This window comes from Bactrocera dorsalis, chromosome 3 (genome assembly GCF_023373825.1).
Source record: "Bactrocera dorsalis isolate Fly_Bdor chromosome 3, ASM2337382v1, whole genome shotgun sequence".
Classification (NCBI taxonomy): Eukaryota; Metazoa; Arthropoda; class Insecta; order Diptera; family Tephritidae; genus Bactrocera; species Bactrocera dorsalis.
The window spans coordinates 69,521,193-69,543,345 of record NC_064305.1 but is presented as its reverse complement, the minus strand read 5'-3'; the positions used below and the strand labels follow the sequence as shown (position 1 = coordinate 69,543,345).

Below are 22,153 nucleotides of genomic sequence, written 5' to 3'. Positions count from 1 at the left end.
TTCTACGGCGGTGCTTTCTCGTTGCCAACGCAATTCAAAGAATGTGTTCAGCGTCGTCTTCGGTCGTGTTGTTGTATTGGCATGACGACTCTTCGACTTTTCCCATTCCGGGGAGGTACTTTGTGAAGTATCCGTGACCGCAGCGATTTCTCGAAATTTACGGCTTGGCCATAAGTTTAGATCTTTTTTTAGTCTGGCGTCCATCTGCCGCGACTGTATTCTCTCATCTTTGTTGTCATCTTGTTATTGTACGAGTCCGTAGTACGATTCGCCTGGCATTTCGAGTTTTAATATAGCCTAGTCGATGTTCCACAAATCTGGGTCTAAAATGGATCCTTGTGTTGCTTCGTGACCACTATCTGTCGTGATTACTCTCTAGTTTAATACAGCAGTTTTCTGTCGCTAAGGTGGCTTCGCACTACAGCTCTGAGGTAGTCGGGGATTCATGCTTTTACGAGAGCGTCGATGATATCCACCCATCCAGTGCTGTTGAAGGCGGTTCGGACATCTAAAGTCGCCAGCAATATTATTTTTAATGTTGTTGTTGTGGCGGCAGAATTTTGCCAAGTTGACAGTCTTTGGCTGGATAAAAATGCGGGTCCGTTCCAGTTACGTAGACCTGACTGTCGTGAGAACGGCTTTATAGCTCCTACAGTTGATCTGCCGGGTCTAAAGCCGTGCTGTCTAAGGGAAAGTCTTCCAGCTTCGTTGATACCCACTTTGAGTTTGGGCTCAACTAGCCTTTCATAGAGCTTCCCCGCTGTGTCAAACATGCATAGTGGACGGTATACTGTTGGTAAGTTGGGATCTCCTTTTCCTTTACTGATTAGCACTAGCCGTTGTTTTTTCCAGGGGTCAGGGAATATTTCGGCTTCGAGATAGGTGTTGTACATGTTCAGTAGTACTGCCGGTCGGTCTGCAGCGATTATTTTCAGTATTTCTGCTGGAATCCCCTCCGATCCGGGTGATTTGTTGGCTTTGAGCTTGCCAGTGTCTAGTCGCAGCTCTTCGAGTGTAAACTGGGGGATTTTTGGAGATCTTAGAGTGTATTTCGGATCGAATTTTGGTCGTTTTTTCTTTTGCCATTGTTGTTTTCTATTTATTTTATTTATAACTTAATCTAGCTTTAAGTATAAAAAAGATATTTTCAACATAACCTCAAAATGTGTGCCTTACTAGTTGATTTGCATTTAAAAGTAGTAGAGCAAGCTAAAATATTACAACACCTAGCCATTTCCAATACTGCTTTTAAAATTTTTAAAGCAAAGAGAAACAAATCAAGGGTGCCAAAAAATAAAAAAAAACATGTCATCTACATTTGAATTCGAAAAAGAAAAACCGCAAAATTTAACTTTAGTTAAGAATTTTTTCAAATTTCTTATATTGCAATTTCTACATTTGTGCCAAAAAATGTTTCCCACCAAAGTAAGTAACCGTTAAAAGCGTCGGATTGCTATGACATCATTACAACAAAACAAAATGCGACAATTTGCTTTAATTTTTCTGCAGTTATTTAGTAACGACTCATTGCCAAGCCTGCAAGGTTCGCTCTTCTCACTTAATTCGGTCTATTCGGTAAGTGAATTCTATTCCATACAGCATGTCATCATATTCATTGTTTCATATTTTCGCAGAATACCTTTGGACCGGCTGGCACACGAATGGAACTGTATCCACGTCGACGTCACACCGAGTTCTACTATGACCCCCAACCGATGGAGGAGTATCAGAGTCGCGTCTGTGAGCATCCGCAAGACAAATTACAACACAAAGCACATGGCTCGAAATTTGACTTGGAACCCATTAACGAGGAGTCGCCAAAGTTGCGCATCAATCCACCGAAGAACTCGGATATGCGTATGTTTCGTAACAGTTACTTCTCGTGAGCTGCCTGTACGAATGACGAGTGGAGTGGAGCGTTTTTGTTGTGTTGTGGGGAGTTGAGTGCGTGCTGAGCGAGTAGCGAATAAGCGCGCTTTGTTTGTGTGCAACTGTAAAACCTTTGAAGTGCTTTGAAAAATAAAACACAAACAATTTTTAAACTAACAAGATTTTCGTAATATATTTATGTGTGTGTTGTTAGTAATTAATTTTCATTTTTAAGGGCATTTGATATGCATTCAATTACTAGCGATTAGTTCGTTGAGTTAGTGAGCTCACAATACTTAGCATCAACTAACCGTCTTAAGATATACAAAAAATATTGTATGTATGTATGTATGTTTTTAAAATAGTCAACAGCATAATGGTACACTTCTCTGGTATCTGGTTGTATATAAAATGTATTACAACAACAATAATCTAATGAACGCACGAAGCAAACAACAATGAAGGTGATCTTAAGGATCTGTTTTAAGTATTTTTTCTTATTTGTATTTTGATCAATTGTGTGCACTTTTTGGAATCTCCTTTTTTGCTCTTTCTTACGCTGCCTAGAAGCTTTAGGTCTGTCAGGCAAAAGTTTGTGCGTTTCAGACATCGCCGCCAATGGCGTGCAAATCATGCAGAACCTAGAAAAATAGTTCGAAAAATTTCACATTTCAAATAGTTTTTTTTAAGAACCGTTACAATTTTACCTCTAATATGGTGGCCACACTCCAAGCCTGCGTACGACAGGAATCATGACAATAGGCACCGTTATCGTTGGTCAGTTCAGGCAGTCCACGCCAATGGGAGGTATGTAGCTCCTTTAAGTGAGCGCGCAAAATTGACCTTGAGGGGGAATGAGGATAGATTTCATAAATTTTATATACATACATGTTATTCGTAAAGGTTAGGCTGATGTATCTTAAATTTTGGTGATAGTTTATAACGGGGTTTTTCAGTAAGAGCGCTACAAAACTATATTGGGATTATCAATGAAATTTTTTATTCCTGTGAAAGCACATTTGATGCCATTATGTATGAAATACGACTTGCATGGCCACTTTTGCAGAAGTCCAGAGGCTGAACTCAATTGTCGACGGTTTTAAAGCATAAATCAGCCGATACTGCTGCAATTTCACGTTCGATATTCGTACGAAGTTCATCAATCTTCGTTGGCTTGTTGCCATAGACTTGACGTAGCTTCACGGGAAATAGTCTAACGGCGTCAAATCGCACGATCGAGACAGCATGACTGAGCCATTTCGTGAGATAACACGTTCACCGAACTTGGTTTCAATAAATCGATTGTGACATTCGCTGTGTGGTTTGTGGCGCCGTCCTGTTGGAACCAAGTCCATATCATCTAATTCGGGTCAGAAATATTCGGTTGTCATTGAGCGGTAGCGATTCGCATTCACAGTAACGTGCCGGTCTTGATCATCACGGAAGAAGTACAGCGCAATCACTCCGCCGGCCCATAAACCGCACCAAATCGTAATTGCATAGAAGATGTTTGATGTTGGAGTACGTGTAGATCGCTGCCTGACTAAAAACGTATATTTTGCTTACTGACGAAGCCATTCAGCCAGAAATGAGCCTCATCGCTGAGGATGACTCTTCAATGAAAATCCGTACCATTTTCAAGTTATTGCTCAGCCCCATTCACGAAAATACGACGTTTCTAATGGTTAAACGGCTTCAGTTCTGGCGTTAATTTGATCTTGTAAGGATGTAGGCCAAGATCTTTTCGCAAAATGTGCCACAACGACGTCACAGAGATGCCCAACGCTTGTGAACGATGTGTGAGAGACTGATTTGGGTCTTCCTCAATTAATTCGCCAGCGGCAGCAATATTCTCGACACTACGGGCACTTCTTTGTCTCACTGTCACGGGTACATTTTGTACTATGCCTGTGGATTCAAATTTTTCCACTAGACGCTCAATTGTTGTTCTGACAGGACGATTATGACGACCATAAATTGGACGTAGCGCTCTTGAACTTGAGGCCACTGACTCCAAATTTCGGTAATAAATTTTAATAATTTCGACTCCTTGTTGGATCGTATATCTTTCGATGAAGTGGCACCCTTACTATCGGTCTACTTTTGTAGCGAGCTTATTGAAAACCCCGTTATAATTTTTGATCAGAGTTTGATGGATAAAAACGCCGTTTACTTTCTTTGCCTGAATATTTAACTTTAATTAAATTAAATGAAATTGGCAAAATGCTTTTATTTCGGGTTCGGCTATGATTTGATAAATCCAGAAGGCTCCACAAACAATTTTAGCCGGCAACTTTTTCTAAATTTTGATTTAAACTTTAGGTTAGGTTAGATGGAGTGGCTGTCTTAAGTCGCGCCTAGGCCTTTAATAGGCACATTGTGATACCGCGGGTCTAACGTCCCCCAACTCTATCGTTTCCTCTCTGAACCACCCCCTACTTTTGATGAAGTTCATCATCAATCTCGAGAAACCATATAACGATATAGAGCCTCACGGTCGTATAGAAGATGTTTATTGGTCTCGTCTTCTGCTACCTCCTAACAGCTTCTGTAGTAGTCGTTATATGGCATTCCTAGTCTATTGACACGTCTGCCAACTAGACAGTGACCTGTTAGCACTCCTACTAGAGTTCTTATATCATTCCTTCTAAATTTTAATTGTCGGTATGTGCGACCCATGGTTCCATTCATTTTCCAATTGCCTGCTGGTTGAGCAAATCAGGGAGTGTTTCCACCGTTACTGGCTAGTTCATCTGCTTCACAATTGCCAGGGATGTTACCATGACCTGGAAGCTATTGCAGGTTCGTGAAGTTGGATGCTAGATCCACCAAGGCATCAAGGCATTCCTTCACTATCTTACCATAGACGAGACCCTTGAGACTCTAGTAATCTTTAAGTCGCCTGACTATCTGTATATATGAAAATATACCTTGTTATGAGTACACTCCTTGTCAGAACAAGAAAGCTTTCTTCTAGTAACTGTGATCTCCGCTTGTTAGACACTGCGGTGGTCTTGTAGAATTTGACCTTAAAAAGAGTTCTTCATATCATTGCGACATAATACCTAAGTCAGTAGTCTCTTTCATGATAGTCAAAAAATTCAGTGCTGGAAAGATAAGCCTTCTGATACCTATCAGAAGCAGATTGCTCTTAACAAGGCATTGAATCTGTTACTATTTTATCACAATTTTTTATTTCGTTGACCTTAGACCGTAGATATTCAAAATAAAGATGTATCAAAGAGAGTTGTGGTTTCCATTCAAAGACTATCTCAGATCAGATCGAAATAGCTTCTAATATTCGATAAGTTCACAATTTTCTCTCACTTAAACTCACCATGTGTCTGCGATAGCCGCATCAAGGTAACCGCACTTCTTGGCGAATATGAGGCGAGCGCGTAAATAGAAGCCAATAGGCCAGAGCCATTCAGGTCCCTGATGATAGTTAAAACCATGCGCCACTGTGCAGTCATCGGCGTCATTTGAGTTATCATAGTTTGGACGATAATTCCAATCGTCGGGATCCAGTGTCTTCATGCCCAATGGACCGAGCAGATGTTTGCGCGCCTGCTCTAAAGCAGCCCAAGCTTTTTGTGGATTGAAAAGTTCCGGCGCAACAACCATTGTTATGGGGAAGTTGCAACGCAATTGGAAATCAGTCCAACCCTGAGAAGCACCATACGAATCTTTGTAAATATTCTTCTTGTTCGCTTGCAAGCCTTTCTCCGATTCATCGACAAAGAAGCATTTCTCGAAATTGTTTTGAATGCGATCAGCCCATTGCTTGTAGGTCCATGTGGTCGCTTCACCTGCAGTTTACATCAAATTTAAATTTAAGTTTCAAAATATGGTTTTTTTGTAGGTTTTACCATTAGGTCCCTTGCGTTCCACAGATTTGTACGTAATAATACCCTTCTCGCTCAGTGATTGCATAAAACGCAACACCGACATTTGCAGTCCAACCAGTTCCACTGCGGAACCATCGCGTGGTGTAGCGGGACGACCGCGGTTGCCCGCCTTCTCAGACGAACCCATCTTATCCATCCAAGTGCCGCAATTAGCAATATTGCCGCCGAAGACGAAACCCGTCTCTGGATGTACGCCGATATTATTGTTGAAACCCTGATCGGTCATGTGGGCGTCAATCTCATAGCCGGCATTGCGTTCGCGATATTGCAACCCTTGGAAATGTATCTGCAGCGCCTCTTGCATTACATCGATCAACTTTTGATCGAATTTGCCACGTGGATGTGGCTCACTATCATCGTAGGGGAAAATACGTGAAACCAAATCCTTGAGGATCTCCACGCCATGCGGTGCTTCGCCGACATATTGTTTAATGGAGTTCAGCCACCACCAGACGGCATCGCGGCAGTTGAAACGTGGCTTCGTGCCATTGTCCAACAAGTTTGGTATGAGACCATGTCGGAGACATTGACCGAAACCCAGTATAATATAGCGCGCCTCCTGATAGCGACCGGTCAGGTACATGATGCCGCGCAATGCAATGAAAGTATCACGACCCCAGCAGCGCATGTAATCGGTGGAGAAGTGTGGCAAACCTGTGATAAGTACGGGAGTACTTTAGCAATTGTTCGCTTGTGCATGAAGCAAGCTTACCTGCTGAGAGCGTTACACAAATCTCGGGCGGTTGAGGTACAACAGCCGGACTGAGCGGTGGCAAGTTAGCAGATCTGCAAGCCGATAGGAACTGTAATGTGGCCAAAGCAAGTGTTTGCGGGAAGTTATGACCGTCTCGTATGAATCTGCGGAAAATAGTTTATAAACTCGGAACTTGTAAGACACAGGATGTAAATATCAACTCACTCTGGCATCAGTTGGTAGGTGTGGCCAACGAGAGCTTCATACACACCACTCAGAATGGCGTCAAAGTAGCAGGGAATGAGGTATCTTGGTATATTCTTCAGCGGATCAAAAGAGGTCTTCAGCCACTTCGATAATATTTTAGTGCCTTCACGCTGACCCAGCCGATCAGCCACATAATCTGTTGCGAATACAGAGATCTTATTAAAGAAAATTTCGGTTGTGAGAATAACTCATTTGCTACGCACCAATCATCCAATTGCCATCTCGCAAATTGTTGCAAAGCGGATGACCCAAGTCATTGCGTGGCGATATTTCCGTCAATATAGAGATGAAACCTTGCAGACCACAGTAAACTGTACGGCCATAATTGGGTATATCATAAGCGGCGCCACCATAGCCGTGATCACGTTCCTCCTCTTCGCAGGTAAATAGCGCGCGGTTCAAGTCAACCAGGTCCAATTTGGCGATGATTTCACGCAACTCTTTGTACATCGCACCACTTTCGGATTGCAAAGACGTCACTAGCCTTTGAAGGTATTCAGCATGAGGTTTCGTTGGGTTGTGCAGAGAAACTCTGTAATAATGTAAACGTTTGTAGAGCTCTTTTCAAGAGAAAGTTGATAAAAGTTACCTGATAGCTACCACCGAGCCTGGATACAGGTTTTCGAAATCCAGTTGTGTTACATTGCCATCCACGTGTGGAGTGGCGCGGAAAATTTTCGACTTATCCAACGGTATGTGTTCGCGCAAATTGAGTTGAAATTGTGAGAAGCCGTTGATGTAATTCGGGTCCTTCTTGAATGGACCCGGTCGATCAAATGGTTTATCACTTTTCATTGCAATATCTGCCTCAAGTATAATTTCGTTCAGTGTGCCCTCGAAACGTAGTGAACGTACGCCGGTTGGTCCAGCATTCGGATGTGGATAGCCGAAGGCAGTGTGTGCGACAAGTATGACACTTTCGTGGGTAGTTGGTGAATGGCGCGTAACCGCGACTATATTCGGATCCATTTGATCGACATACACTTGATTGAAGCCCTCTTCCGCGAGTTGACCATGTAGCAAATTAAGCGCACGCTTAGCAGCAATAATGCCGGATTTGCCGTCCACGCCTTTGCCCCATTCCTGGTACTGACGCTCCTCGTCTACGACATGGATCTGTTTAAATATTTATTTTAGTATAAAATTTACGAGATTAACGATTGACTCCATGCTTTAACTTACGTGATGCGGCACGAGTTCGTCATAGCCACGATTGCTGCCAGTGGCACAACAAGCCATAGACACTAAAGCTGCTGATGGCAATAAATCGTAGACCGAACGCTTTTCCACTGGCGATGGATTATCATGAGTTTGGTCCATGAAAAGTGCATGCGCAACGCTGGGTGCTAGATCACGCTTGGGATTCACGTAGAATGCGCCAACCGGTTCGCCGCCATAGCGGTAGACCAAGCGACCCTCTTCATGCGAGTCCCAGGCGGACAAAGCTTCACGTATCAACGAAGTAATGCCGAGGCGATTAACGAAAGCATTATCTGTCGCGTCGGAGTTCGTGAAAAGCTCCGCAACAACATATAAATCTTGATTAATTGCTCTGGCGGCATCTAAAAGATATTCGGCCACATGAAGTGGTGTTGAGTGACAGTTATCCAAACGTACACCATCGAAAATCTTGGCGGTTGTCACCACATACTCGGTCATGTGTTTCCACAAGTAGGGGCTATCTTCCGGTTTCTTGCCGTAACGCAATTTGACGCTATCTCCCCAGGCAATAAGCTCACGCTTGAGGTACACATTACCACGTCCCGGCTGTTCCTCGGCAAAGTCGCGTAATGGATCACTATAACCCATAACCCAGCCATTGTGTGCTTGGAAGAATTTACCCAAATCGCCATACATGCCTTCCTCGATCTCCTTGAGGCTCTTGCCGACTGCTTTCAATTGTGTGAAGTATTGCATAAAAAGTGGATACTTCTCGGAAATGACGCGCACATGCGGACCATCGTGCTGCACACGCTCATACCGTATGCCGGCCAAACAGTTTTCGATGGCATAGCCCAGATAACCTTGAACCTCTGCACGCGCTTCCTCATTGATCGCCTCCAAACGGTAACGCAAAGTCTCTGCGCATTTACGGAAACGTGATTCTTCATCGAAGCAATCGCCATGGAAGGCGTTAAAGATCTCCAATGCCAGATTCATATCAATGGTGACACCCAAACGTTTAAACTGTGGATCTTTAATCAATTGTATCTCATTGAAACGTGACTCGTCGGCGACATGCTTTGGTGGTGCGCGTGTGCGCACTAAGCTCATGAATTCCTCAATCGTTTTGCTAATATTACATTGGAAGAGCTCGTGAATATTCACTTTCGGCAAATATACTTGATGTAATTGATATTTGAGCGCCTGCAAGTGGTCCTCATATTCGATTACTGCCGGCACACCGACATGCTCCAAAAGCCCGGCTACCACATCCTCACCGCACTTGGCGAGTAAGGCGTCAAGCAGAAAAGCGGGACGCAGATACGGACTAGTTGCGCAAGAGTAGGTAACATCGGGATGTTCGCGCACCCAATCCGACTCGTTGGCCGTGTGATTTAGCACAATATCACAAATGGAAGCTATCTGCAATAAAAATAAACGAGACGTAAGCCACTGTCCGGTATAAAATTACATAGACCATATCAAACTTACACCCCACTCCTGGCGACACTTCTTTATCACCTTGTCCACATCGTCAAAGCTGACCTCACCGCCCTTCTTAACAGCGAAATGCGGATTCACCTTCAATTGATTGCGTAGCGAATAGGCCGAACGCGAACCGCCGAGCTCTTGTATTGGCGTGAAGTGTATGACGTTGTAGCCCGATTCCTTGGCAACGCGCAACTTCGACTCCCACGTATTGAGCGGGCCCAATAACTTTGTAAGCACCGTCTGACAGCGCACCGAATTCAAGGGTATGATCTTCTGTGCGCCGGGTGGACCGACGTGCAGTGTGGGCTCTACTTGCACATAAAGTGCGCCATCCGGTTCCGAACCCTTGCTATAAAATGTTTATGAGAGTACCGAAGTGAGAAAACTTAGTCTAGTTACTAGAAACTCGGTCCCTACTCGTTTACATACCTATCCTTGTATTGAAACCAGAAGCGGAAGGTACCTGAGAGATTCATTTTCACCTCGCTGAATATGTCCGTATCGACAATGTGCGCATATTTACTCAAATTTGTGGTAAACGGTTTTCCATTACGAGCATGCCAGTCCAGTACACGGTATTCGGTGCGTACGAATTTTTTACCTGCAAGAGTGTGAATTATATGCATATATGTATTTGATGGTATCTTTTATGCAGTTAACAGGTTAAGTGACCTACCCTCTGCAGGGTAATTAGTGTGTAAAATAATTTCGCGTCCCAAAAGTGTGGCATCGCCATGTACACGAAGTGTAGTGCCACGCTTAATTCTATAGAGCACGCTCTCGGCATTGGTACCCTCAGCGATGGGTACGCTATGTATATCTGACGATATAGTCATCTTCAGTGCTTTTGGTTCTGCAAGCACTAACTGATCTGCGCTAAGATTTTCAAATTTGGCGCCAACAGCTGTTGTTACCGGAACTTTGACTTCTTCAATTGGCTCCTCTTTGGTTTCGTCTTCCTGATTGTTTAGTTCCAAATCAAATTGCTCCTTTGAATTCGATGGTTGGGAGGAAATTTGTGTGTGATTCGATTTTTGTTCTTCTGCGTCAACTAATTTCGCTTCAAGTTCCACAGTCTCTGCTGATTTCAAGCTAAGCTGCTCTGAACTCGTTTCAGATAAACAGTTATCTAGCGCCTGTTCTGCCTTGTTATCGATTATGTAGCTGGATAATAATATATCAGGCTCCGATTTTTCGACGACAACTTCGTCTGCCTGTTTGTTTGATTTTATAGTTTTCTCCTTCGAATTACGCTTCTTCGGTGAGTTTGTGGTCTTGGGAGACTTTTGTGAATTAGTGCCCTAAAAGAGAATGTGAAATGAACTATGATACATCGAAGGTTTAGATGCCGATAAAGGTGCATAGAGAAGCATTATTTGCATATTTAATTCTTAATGGTTTGTTTATGGCAACAGTTAAAAGCATGAAATCTTTGCTCTTCCCGTATAGTGAACCGAGGATTTTAGACACTTTAGGATTATTGAAACACATTTCTTACGCTGTTAACAACATAAAATATAAATAAGTTATATTACATACAATAAATCAGATATCTATATACATACATACGTATTATTATAAACGACAAAACATGTATAAGTTACAAGACTTTACAATAAGCCACAATTGAAAGCATAGTCCCGAAAGCTTGAATATTATAAAGCAACCATATTAAGAGCACTACCAGCTTTATTGAAACTTATCAAATTATACCGTTAGTTTTTCGTTTAATCGACATCAATTATTCCAAAGAACGATAGCACAAAACACAAAAACAGTTATTTAACATTATTATATTCGACATTTTGCGAGTTTTATAGTTTTGACATTTCCACAAAATCCAAAAGCTAATCTTAATCAAAAATTGTATTTCTATTTTTTTTACTTTTCGAACGGTTGACAACATCTTCCCTCATATTACACTGAATAAAGATGTGGTAACTCTTCAAAAAACATGTTTAATTGTAAGACTTTTTAAATCTTCCCAACAAAGTTGGCATCAACCTACTGCTGCTTTATTTTATACTCTCTGTTCGCCTAACGGTTGTATGATATAGGGTTATATATATTAATGATCAGGAAGACGAGAAAAGTTGAAATCAGAGTGACTGTCTGTCTGTCTGTCCATCCGTCCAAACTGTTACTTGAGTGAACATTAAGACATCTTGATGAAACTTGGTATGTCCGCTTCTTGGCAAACAAAAATTATGAGTTCATAGATATGGGCAACCCACAAAACGCCATTAATTGGAATGTTATACGACATAACTAAAATAATAAATGGAACTGTAAAACTCTTCCTTTGAAGGTCGCAGTTGAACAAGGGCAGTTTTTAAAAACACCATTCTGAGAAAAATGCGTTTAAGGATTGGAGTCGCGGCCCTGACTCTGCTTCCCTTTTATTGGATATATCTGTAGCGACCGTAATAATTTAATTTCGTTGTCTCAAAGCGATGCTCCGAAAATCACTGATTTTCGCACTTTTGTATACTATGTTGCAAACAAAAATTAATCGATTTCTCGAAAATTTCACACTGAGACGATCGCTTAAGCTACAATAATCAAATAAATACAAGGACAAATGCCTTAATATTTTATGTTTATTTATTGGGTGTATAATAGTTAAATAACTGTTGAGAAAACTACGTAAAGCGATAAATCAATAACTAAATATGCAGGGGCATATAATTTTACACTCGAAATGGTTTGAGGGGGCTTTATTGGAGTCGTTGTCAAAATTGGACAACGGCTGTGGCACCGCCATCCTTTATCGAAATTTGGCCCTTCTCTTCGACAAACCGATTGCGTAGCCAAAAAAATAGGAAGATTAAATAACATTTTTCCGATGCTTCTATGGAACTAGATAATCTTAAAACTACTTCCTTTAGTGGCTTGAAACCGTCACATTCCTCATTTGAGAAAAACGCGTTCTTAAGGATTGGAGTCGCTATGTTCCCCACTCTGAACGGTATACTAACGAATAAAACCTTTAGAGTATACCACATTTAATAAATTTAAATTTCGATTTGAGAGAATGGTTATTATATATGTGGACCATATAAAATTTAAAACTTTAGAAGGTAGGGCGTTCAATTTATGAGTGTAGCGTTGAAATTTGGCTAGAAAGAATCTGTCGTGCTGTATCTCTACATCAAAATGGCGATATTGCTCACCATTGATTTTACGGTTGCTTCTTCATTTTCGAAGAAAAATGGGCCGATGATTCACCAGACAAAATCCGCACCATATAGTAATTCGTGCTGGGTTCATTGGCTCCTCGACGATTACGTGCGGGTTTTTCTATGCCTCAAACGGCGACAATTCCGCTTGATTAACGTAACCATCGAGGTGGAAATAAGCCTCGTCCGAAAAGATGATTTATCGTAAAATTTTTGACCATCCTCGGTCAAACTTTACTTCCATACGACTGCGCACTGTATAGAATAGTGAATAGCGACCCATTTCGTAAATTCTAGAACATTTTACTGAATATCTGTGGCACTTTCCGAATGGTATTTGACGTTTCCAATGTCAAAATATAGATATGTAATCACATTTAAAACGTTAGATGACCCAAACTTATATGTATATTATATGTAAGTATATCTTGTATGTTATAGAATTGCTTGATTTCGATTCTCTGGTTAACGTTTTACACCTTTAGATATCTCCCTGGCTTTGACTTCTGCCAGTTGCAAGAGTATAAAATGTTCGGTTACACCCGAACTTAGTCCTTCCTTACTTGTTTTATATCCTTTTATTTTATAAGAATTGCAGGAGAGCATTATACAAGCTTTAGTGCAGCTGAAATTAACGTTTATATAATGTTTATGATATTTTTAAAATTTTGTATAATCCACCCGTTTCCGGCTTTCATAACTAATAAGTTAACACAAGAATTTATTTAGGGTCTTAGCGTGCTTATCCACTGGCTTTTAATTTTTCCAAATTTATTGTGAAAAGTAGTACATAATTCGAGGCTGCTTAAAAGTAATACTTTTGACTTGGACGGTTATTCATGAGATTTTGTGTAGCACTGATTTTTTATACCCTGAACAGGGTATATTAAGTTTGTTACGAAGTTTGTAACACACACAGAAGGAAACGCCGGGGACCCTATAAAGTATGATCAGTATGGAGCTGAGTCGATTTAGCCATGTCCGTCTGTCCGTCTGTATATATACGAACTAGTCCCTCAGTTTTTAAGGTTGCAAAGGTCATTTTCTCTTCAAGAAGCTGCTCATTTGTCGGAACCTGTGAAGGGTATATTAGCTTCGGTGCAGCCGAAGTTAACGTTTTTTCTTGTTTTTAATTTTTGTCGTCATGGCTTTATACCCTACTAACACATGTATGTATATGCATGTGATTGTATGTATGTATTTGTATGTCTGTATGCATAAAAGTTAAGTGTTTTTCCCAATTTTATCCAATTAGTTATTTGTTTTTCGTTCTTAATGAAGCGCGATCGGCATTAATTTGATACACAATAGTTGGGCTCAAGAGCATTCGGGACGAATTTCAATGTCACACGAATTGAGCGGCTGATTTTTGAAATCGATCGTGTTGTTCGACTCCGGATTGCTGCACAGCAACCATAGAATAATTGTTGTTGATCGCGTTGTTGTTGGCGACAAGTTTGCAATTTGCGGTTATAAAAGAGCTTACTTATATTAGAGCGGGTCGATTTTTTTACTATAAAAACGCAAGCAATTCAAGATTGGTACCTATGTTAATAATATGCCAAGCAAAACTTAGAGACATACATACATAAACGTATATATATTTGAGCGGGTCGATTTAGAGGGAGCCAAAAAATCGCGAAATAATAAAGGTTTGAATGAGGTTTCTATGAATCATTCTGAACAACTTTTCCTAAAAGACTATGAGACTAAAACTAATTTGGAGCCAGCGTTATTGAAGGCGAAGTTTAAAAAATCTGCATAATCGGTTGTATGGCAGATATGTGATATAGTTGTCCGACCTTGCCGATTCCGACAAATGATCAACAGAATATCAAAATGCACTTACTTATTAAATTTCATTCGGATATCTCAAAAACTGACGAATAAATTTTTATGATCCCTAAAAAACTTGTTCTCAAAAATCGCTAGCTCGAAACCGCTTTTAGATCCATAGTCGCTTAGGCAAAGTTGTTCAGAATGATCAACTAAACATTTCTCGCATTCACTCGTTTAACGTTTTTTTTGGTTCCCTCTAAATAGACCCGCTCTAATATAGATGCTTATAGATATGTGTGTCTATAAGTTTTGCTGGGCATATTATTGACATAGGCGCCAGTCTTAAATTACTTGCTTGCGCGCTGTTTGTTGTTGTAGCTGCGGTTTAACTGATATTTTTAATTTTAATATTTATAAATAATTTATTATATAACTGTAACTATTAATATACTTACAAGTAATTTATACTTTCGAATTTTTTGTTTAATATTTGAATATTTTTTCAGTAAAAACTAATATTTTTCAAAATTTCTTTTGATTTCGCTGCTCGAATCTAACTGATTATGGTTGCAAATGCATTTTGTCTCATAACTGCAACACAACATTTTCACCACGACACATTAGTAGAGCACACGACAGACATACATATTTCTAACACTTAGTTACTTACATACACATATGTACACATATAATTACTTATTTATGCAACGATTCGATGATTTTGCATAGAATCTTATCAGTCACGAGCGTAGAGTGCACATGAGGACGACGAAAGGGTTTCGGTTTAATGCAATAGGGAAGATTAGGTAGGCACCTTAGACACCAATTACTGATAGAACACCATCCAACAAAGCAACAAATATTTTTTAAGACAACATTTAAGCGCCCGAATAGCTGTACCATTCAATACACAAAGTTGACGTTAGCTCCCAATATTATAAGTACACCCAAAGTTATAGTTTACTTTTTTGTTCATAAATTTTTGAAATATTTGTACTTTTTCTGCGATAAATTTGCTCAACATACCTCACCGCCAGCACTAATTTTGTTAGCTTTATGCTTGTTTTTATTACTATTATGCACATTGCCCATATTTGCGCTTGGAATTGCGTTCAGCACACCCGCAAGACCGACGTCCGTAACAGTTTCTGTCACCGGTATGTCGGGCAATTGCTGTTCTTGGTCACCCGCGACCATATCGGAAGCTGCATTTCGTGAGCGCTTCGTGTCGGCGACGCGCGTCACAGCTTCGGCAGCAGCGCTATTGTGCCCTTCCGGACCCTCAGCGCCGCCATCGCGAAACGCGTTACTGACGTCCGTATTGTTCGTGGCGTTGTTGGCTCCTGCTCCATCCTCGGTTACACCGCACGACCATTTAATGCGCGGTCTATTGTTGGTTTTGGTGTTGGGTTGCTGTATGTCAGCGTTGCCGTTAACGTCGTCGCCGTTCGCATCGGCGTCAATGCTACGATCGTTAGTTAATTTCGAATAGTAGTCGACGATCCAGCGTACAAATTGCCAATTCAATATTATTTGTAGCAGCGTGTGCAGTTGTCGTTGAAGGTCAACGAAGAGGCGTCGAAAACCGTCCATCCTTATATTTTCGTTATTCGTTTTAGCACTTTATTATCTATTATCTGTGGATTCTTTGCGGATTTTCGTTCTTTGGTTGTTTGTGACTCGGCGTTTATTCGCTTACTAACTAAATGTGTTGTCGAAATATAAATTCTGAGCGGTTAAATTTTCACTAAAAAGCGCTTTCACACAAGTCGGCACGTATACAGGGTCCAAAGTTAGTGCAATGATTCATTGTTCAGACTTCTTTTCTTTTACTTTTGTACGAATTTCACAAATTCCTAAAGTAATGCTGACCTGCAATTCTAATCTTTATATTCCTCAATAAGTATACCAACTAATTTTTTGTTAATGTTTTGAGTGTTTACTTACTATCGGCTAATATAATTCGCAATTTTCATTAACTGAGTATGCAATGAACGTCGTCAAGCAGAATAACCACTATCAGGGGTTGGAGTATGAGTCAAATAAATATTGCCGATAGTTTAGAACCATCCAAATATATAACTAGACTATAGTAGAAGTAATTGGTAACTAGTTTATAGTGGAAGTAATGGGTTCTCTGGAGCTACGCAAGTTGATTGGATCTACTTGTATATAACTAGAAATAAAAAGCATATTTTGAGTTTATAATCTTCGCAAGCAGGTCGGAAAGTTGCAAGCAGAATGAATCGAAAATAATAATACTTAATTTCCAACATTATAACAAGACGATAGCCACAACAAAGTCTCCAAGACAGTCGTGTATACATTATCAGAATGGCGCGGAAGTAGATCAAGCTTATAATTTTCTCAAGGCAATCAGATGAACAACAACGGAATGCCCCAATGTTATTTTATAATTATTATTTTTGAATCTAACCCCTAACATTCCCCAAAACTCATTTGGGTTAAGTTTCTAATTTTTACTACGTCATAAAGGGCAAAGATTTCTAATAACATGATCAACTAAAACTATAATACCCCAGTTCCTTGAGCTTCCTTAATCTATCTGCAGACCTTATCTATTATTTACTGAACAATTTTACAATTTTTTTAAAACCAGCTGAACAGATAAATTGTGTAGCATCTCCGATGGAATAATTTAGACCCATTGATTTGACAACCTTTTGGTATTTTCCCTTGTACTTTCTGTTAGGGCACAATATACCTAAGGTCGCGGTGCAATTCAAGTCTATTTATCTTATAATTTCTGTTTACATTTTGATGCGAGTAATTTCTATGTACTCCATAGTCCTTCTAAATTTAATGTTTTATGATAATCTTTCCAACATTTTAATAGTTATTCTCCGATTTAAGGTGGGAACGAGTTCAACATATCACAGATCTTCAAAATCGACCAAGTCGTTCTGCAGTTATAAATTGTGTAACTAACCTGACTCCTTTTTGTTTATATAGATAATTCCAGAAAAAACTATGTACATCTAGAACAAGAAAAAAAAGTTAATTTCGGCTACACCGAAACTATAATACCCTACACAGGTTTATAGTAAAAAGGGTTATTAAACGATCTTTTTTTGATTTTGACCAATCAGTTTATATGAGAGCTGTATGCTACAGTGATCCGATCTGAACATATTTCTTCGAAGATTAATTTAAGACCCATGCCAAATTTCGGAAAAATACCTCGTCAAATAAAAAAGTATTCCATGCAAGTACTTGATTTCGATCGTTCAGTTTGTATGGCGCCTTTATGCTACTGTGGTCCGACATTGACAGTTCCGAAAAATAAGCGGCTTCTTAGTAAGAAAATTACGTGTGCAAAATTTCTGGTTGATATCTCAAACTCGGAACCAGCCAACTCAGCTTTTTATGCTGATCAATTATAAAAGTTGTAGGGTCTCCGACGTTCAGTTTTCCGTGTTACAAACTTCAGGGCAAACTTAACATACCCCGTTCAGGGTTAAAGGAACTGTTGTAGACACCTTCTACCAGGTTAAATTGCTTTTGACGAAATCCGATTAAAATGGAGAAGTAATGTTAGTTGTAAAGTCAAGGCTGTGGGTTCAAAATTATTCTTTACACCCTAAAAATTATTTCATCGCACTGTCGTTTCTTTCGTATTCGGCATATTTGGGTACATATACACATACACATATAGATATACAACAAAACCGAATTCATAGATCTTCCGATAGAAAGTGCTCTAAATAAATATTTATAGGTGATACATAGATTTTGACGGTTAGGGAAATTTGTTAAGAGGTTACATGGATTTACGGGTTTCAAAAAATCGCTTCTTATATTGTCTTATTAAATTAAAAAATATCTCTAAAATATTTTCCTAAATTTTCAAATTGATAGGAGTAATAGTTTCGGACAGCCGTGAGAATTTGTGCCCTCGAGGCTAGCTAGGCAGTCAGCACCGTTTTTAAACTCGTTTTTCTCGAAACAGTGTTTTTGAAGTCTGTTGGGAAGATTTCTCGAGAACTGCTCAAGCGATCTTCATCAATTTTACACAGGTCTTTGAGATAGAATTCTTAAAGACTTGAACGAAGGATTCTTTTCCGATTACAACTATTTGAAAAAAAAAAATCCGCGAAGTTTTTATTTTTGTTAAATTTTTTGTAAAAAATCTGCCAAAACTCCAACTTTTGGTTTTTTTTCCTCCGTCCAAGTTCTAAGCTAAGTTTTTAACTAAAACACGTATTTTTTCACGCGGGGTCACCGGAAATGGCGTCGCAATGGCCGAGTTTAAACAATTTTCTTTTCAAAAAATTTCAGAATTTCTTTGTTCACCCGATTATATCTATGTTTGTTACAAGAAAACATTTTAATAAAATTTTCATTATTAATACATATGAGAAAAAATGGTTGAGGAAGAGGAGGAGGTTAAGGAAAATCCCCTAAATTGAACATTCCAACTTTCAGATGAATCTGATTCTCTCAAAAACCATTAGCTCTAAACTATTGATAAATATCCAAATAATTTAGTTTACACCGAGGTAGTTGTTGTAGTAGAGTCTGTGTCATGTAGGAGCATATTTCACAATTTTTGGATCACATTTCCAAATTCGCCTTCGTATTACACCATACACCCTATACCAAGAGCACATGCACCTAAACCAATGACCTTTCCAATGAACTTGAGAATTAAAAATGACGTCATAGAACTCGCTGTTTCGTTTGAGAAAATGCAACAACATTGACCTTTCGGAAATAAGCGCTGGCGTTTGCCGACTGGTCGCGATTCGTCTAGCGAGACTTTGGCTGAGGGGCTGGTATATACACATAATCCTATACCTATGTACATATGTATATAAATATGTGTGCTGTATCAAAAACGTGCAGCACTTTCACTTTCTCTTCGTAACGTCACTCGTGGCTAATGCAAAAACAAATATTTTTGTTGACAGTGGGCGATGAAAAATAAACACCACACTGTTAAGGTGTATGTATATGTATCATATATGTATGTATGTATATATCTGTATTTATTGTAGACATACATATGTATACATAAATGCACATATGTATATTCTCTTAGGACTTTGTCTCCGGACCAAGTCAAGCACTTATTACTTGCCGATTTAATTATAGTGAAAATGGGTGTGTCTAAAAGTGCATATCTATAGAAGCGTCTGTTTGTATGTCCATATGTATGTATATGATATATAATATATACTAAGTATTAGTATATGTATGTATATGTTTGTAGCCTTTCTGTCTAATCTTTATGCTTTGAATTTTTTTCTGTGTTTGAGTTGGTAAAATTGTTTATAAAATGAGCATCTTCGCTAGATTTGTATACAAGCACACACATTTTGATTAAAAAAACGCTTTCATGGGCCACTTGTGTGCTATATTTGCGTCATTGATGTAGAAAATATAAAACTTTTCAAGCAGAACTGTCTTTTTTTTTTAATAAAATAAAAAAATTGCCTCATGAAATGGTGTATATAGTACATAATTATATCCTAAACAGGATATATTAAGTTTTCCACACTTAGAAGGAAACGTTGGAGATCCTATAAGATATGTACATATATATAAGTATACATAAATGATCAGCACGACGAGCTGAGTCTATTTAGTCATGTCCATCTGTATACTTATGTATGTATGTATGCACTATATAGTCCTTCAGTTTTTGAGATATCGTTTTGAAAATTTGCACACGTTTTTTTCTCATCAAGAAGCTCCTCATTTGTCGCAACCGCCGATATCGGATCAATACAGCATATAGCTGCCATACAAGCAGAACGATCGGATTAAAGTGCTTGTATGAAAGCTTTTTTATTTGACGCGATATCTTCAAGAAATTTGGCAAGAATTATTGTCTAAGATAATGGTGCAAACTCCTAAGAAATTGTTCAGATCAGATCACTATAGCTTATAGCTGTCATACAAACTGAACGATCGGAAGAAGGTGCTTGTATGGAAAATTTTTATGTTTGATTAGATATCTACATCAAATCCGATTTGAGTTATTTATTGTCCAAGTAGTAAATGAGATCGAGTCCCTATAGACACAGTGGCAACACAAACTGACCGATCAAAAATTCTTGTAAGGCATATTTTTTATTTGTGAAGGGTTTTATAGCTTTCGGGCAACCGCAGTTAACGCTTTTTCTTGTTTTGTTTAACGATTTTCACAACAATCCTTGCGTTTCCGTCATTATCAAACGCTCCTCAGCGCCTATCACGTGCCTATCACTCGCCTTCGAACACAAATTCTTCATTGTTTTTACTATAAATGACATTCCTCAAAGATTAGCAAACAAGCCACTGCACCAGCACAGCCATTTCATTATAAAACAATTTTAATTATTGCACTTAATATATTAGTTAGCATTTGGTCTTCCTATTGCCGCTCTGCTCTGTTTTGCCGGCTCGCTTATCAGCCAGCTTGTGGCGTCTTTTTTTCTGCTATACATTTGATTAGTTTTGCTTATTTGCTTTTGTTACACGCTATTTCTTGTTTGACTGCTACGAGTTCAATTGGCCAAAAATATGTAAATCATGCTGGTACATATATTTACATATATACTTATATACCTTTGTATATACTATATAAGTATATGTAGAGCTTAAATATGCGCGTAATTTGATGCAAAAATAGATGTGTTTATTTAAATGGGTCACACCATATCAGCGAATTGCAAATAAATCACAAGAAATTAGAAAAAAAGCAACAAAAACAAAAACTGTTAACTAATTAAATTTTAATCAATTGTAGATTTTTGCATTGAGTCAAAATCAATTTTAGTTGGTTCGTTTTATTTTAGGATTTTGTATGTACATATGTAAATATACACCTGTTTGTATGTAAGTATATAATTAGAAAATATTTTCACTGTCCACTATAAACTATTTTTCTATGCTTTGTAAGCCCCAAAAGTCACTGCACTTTACGGAATTTTCGCATTTATGTATTTCAGCATCACTGGCTAATTAATTTGTTTTATTTTTATTAAATTATTTATTTTTAGTTTTTAATATTTTTTTATTTAACAACAATAAGAACTTCATTTAATATAAAATTAATGGAAATTAACAAAAAAAAAAATTATTTAATTTCTTTAAAATATTTAATTTTTTTTTTAATTTTATTTTTTAAAATATATATTTTTTTAATTAACCACCCTTTTTTCGTTTAATATAAAATGAATTGAAATTATAAAAATTTCTTATTTATTTTTTCTACTTTTTTAATAACTTTTTTTGTATTATTTTATTATTATTAATTTTTAAATATTTTTTTTTTAATATTTATTTTAACTTTTTATTTAAATGTTTTTATTTTTTACGATAAAAAACTTTTTTCCCGATTAGTATTATACTCCACAATATTTTTTTTTTTTGCATCCCCGAAGCACCTTTTGTTCACAACTTTAAAATGTTTATGCAATGCACGCATTTCCACCATATTTAACCAAACATTTATGTGACATATGCATTTAAAAGGAAAATTTGCAAATTTGTAATATTTCTACCATAAAATATGTATGCAAGCAGAACGATTACATTACCCAAAAACTTTTGTGACTTAACTGACTTTTGTTGGCTGGCGCGACGTTGAAAAATCTGTCGAAAATCGGGCGAAAAAATGCCTGTGCGTACGAACTGCGAGTAAAATAAAATTGACTGAACTGAAATTCACAACTTCAAGGTGACCTCTTTGAATCGAATCGCACAGCTGATAGCTTGACTACCTCTCGCCGTTTGACTGTTGCCTGTTTTCTGTTGCCTGCCTGCCTGGTGGCGCTGCAATCGCTGCTGTTGTG

General features: G+C 38.6%; 2 protein-coding genes across 4 annotated transcripts; one reads left to right on the top strand and one right to left on the bottom strand.

Moving 5' to 3' along the window:
- The first annotated feature begins 1,131 nt into the window (after positions 1-1,131).
- LOC125777753 (uncharacterized) lies at positions 1,132-2,064 on the top strand. The gene is made up of 3 exons (XM_049453213.1): positions 1,132-1,425; positions 1,510-1,575; positions 1,635-2,064. Exons 1-3 carry the CDS (start codon positions 1,306-1,308, stop codon positions 1,884-1,886), a joined length of 438 nt encoding a protein of 145 aa, XP_049309170.1. The 5' UTR covers positions 1,132-1,305; the 3' UTR covers positions 1,887-2,064.
- On the bottom strand, positions 2,035-22,109 carry LOC105222900 (glycogen debranching enzyme). Of its 3 annotated transcripts, none has more exons than XM_049453162.1 (14): positions 21,899-22,109; positions 15,378-16,049; positions 10,070-10,694; positions 9,823-9,994; positions 9,394-9,742; positions 7,921-9,324; positions 7,328-7,854; positions 6,942-7,270; positions 6,697-6,874; positions 6,490-6,635; positions 5,739-6,431; positions 5,207-5,678; positions 2,577-2,712; positions 2,035-2,510 (listed from the first exon to the last, which is right to left on the bottom strand). In XM_049453162.1, exons 2-14 carry the CDS (start codon positions 15,942-15,944, stop codon positions 2,472-2,474), a joined length of 5,637 nt encoding a protein of 1,878 aa, XP_049309119.1. In that variant the 5' UTR covers positions 15,945-16,049; positions 21,899-22,109; the 3' UTR covers positions 2,035-2,471. The 3 variants fall into 3 exon arrangements, with proteins under 3 accessions (XP_049309119.1, XP_049309118.1, XP_049309120.1); XM_049453161.1 differs by lacking the exon at positions 21,899-22,109 and adding an exon at positions 16,299-16,362 and having other exon boundaries at positions 15,378-16,236; XM_049453163.1 differs by lacking the exon at positions 15,378-16,049 and having other exon boundaries at positions 21,899-22,107.
- Between the last annotated feature and the right edge of the window lie 44 nt (positions 22,110-22,153).

Coding starts and splice junctions, on each gene's coding strand:
- LOC125777753 (XM_049453213.1), top strand. CDS start 1,306: ATGTCATCTACATTTGAATTCGAAAAAGAAAAACCGCAAAATTTAACT. Junction 1,426..1,509: donor AAAAAATGTTTCCCACCAAA/GTAAGTAACCGT, acceptor ATTTTTCTGCAG/TTATTTAGTAACGACTCATT. Junction 1,576..1,634: donor CACTTAATTCGGTCTATTCG/GTAAGTGAATTC, acceptor ATATTTTCGCAG/AATACCTTTGGACCGGCTGG.
- LOC105222900 (XM_049453162.1), bottom strand. CDS start 15,944: ATGGACGGTTTTCGACGCCTCTTCGTTGACCTTCAACGACAACTGCAC. Junction 9,743..9,822: donor TGGTTTCAATACAAGGATAG/GTATGTAAACGA, acceptor AACATTTTATAG/CAAGGGTTCGGAACCGGATG. Junction 2,713..5,206: donor GCGGCTATCGCAGACACATG/GTGAGTTTAAGT, acceptor TTCCCCCTCAAG/GTCAATTTTGCGCGCTCACT.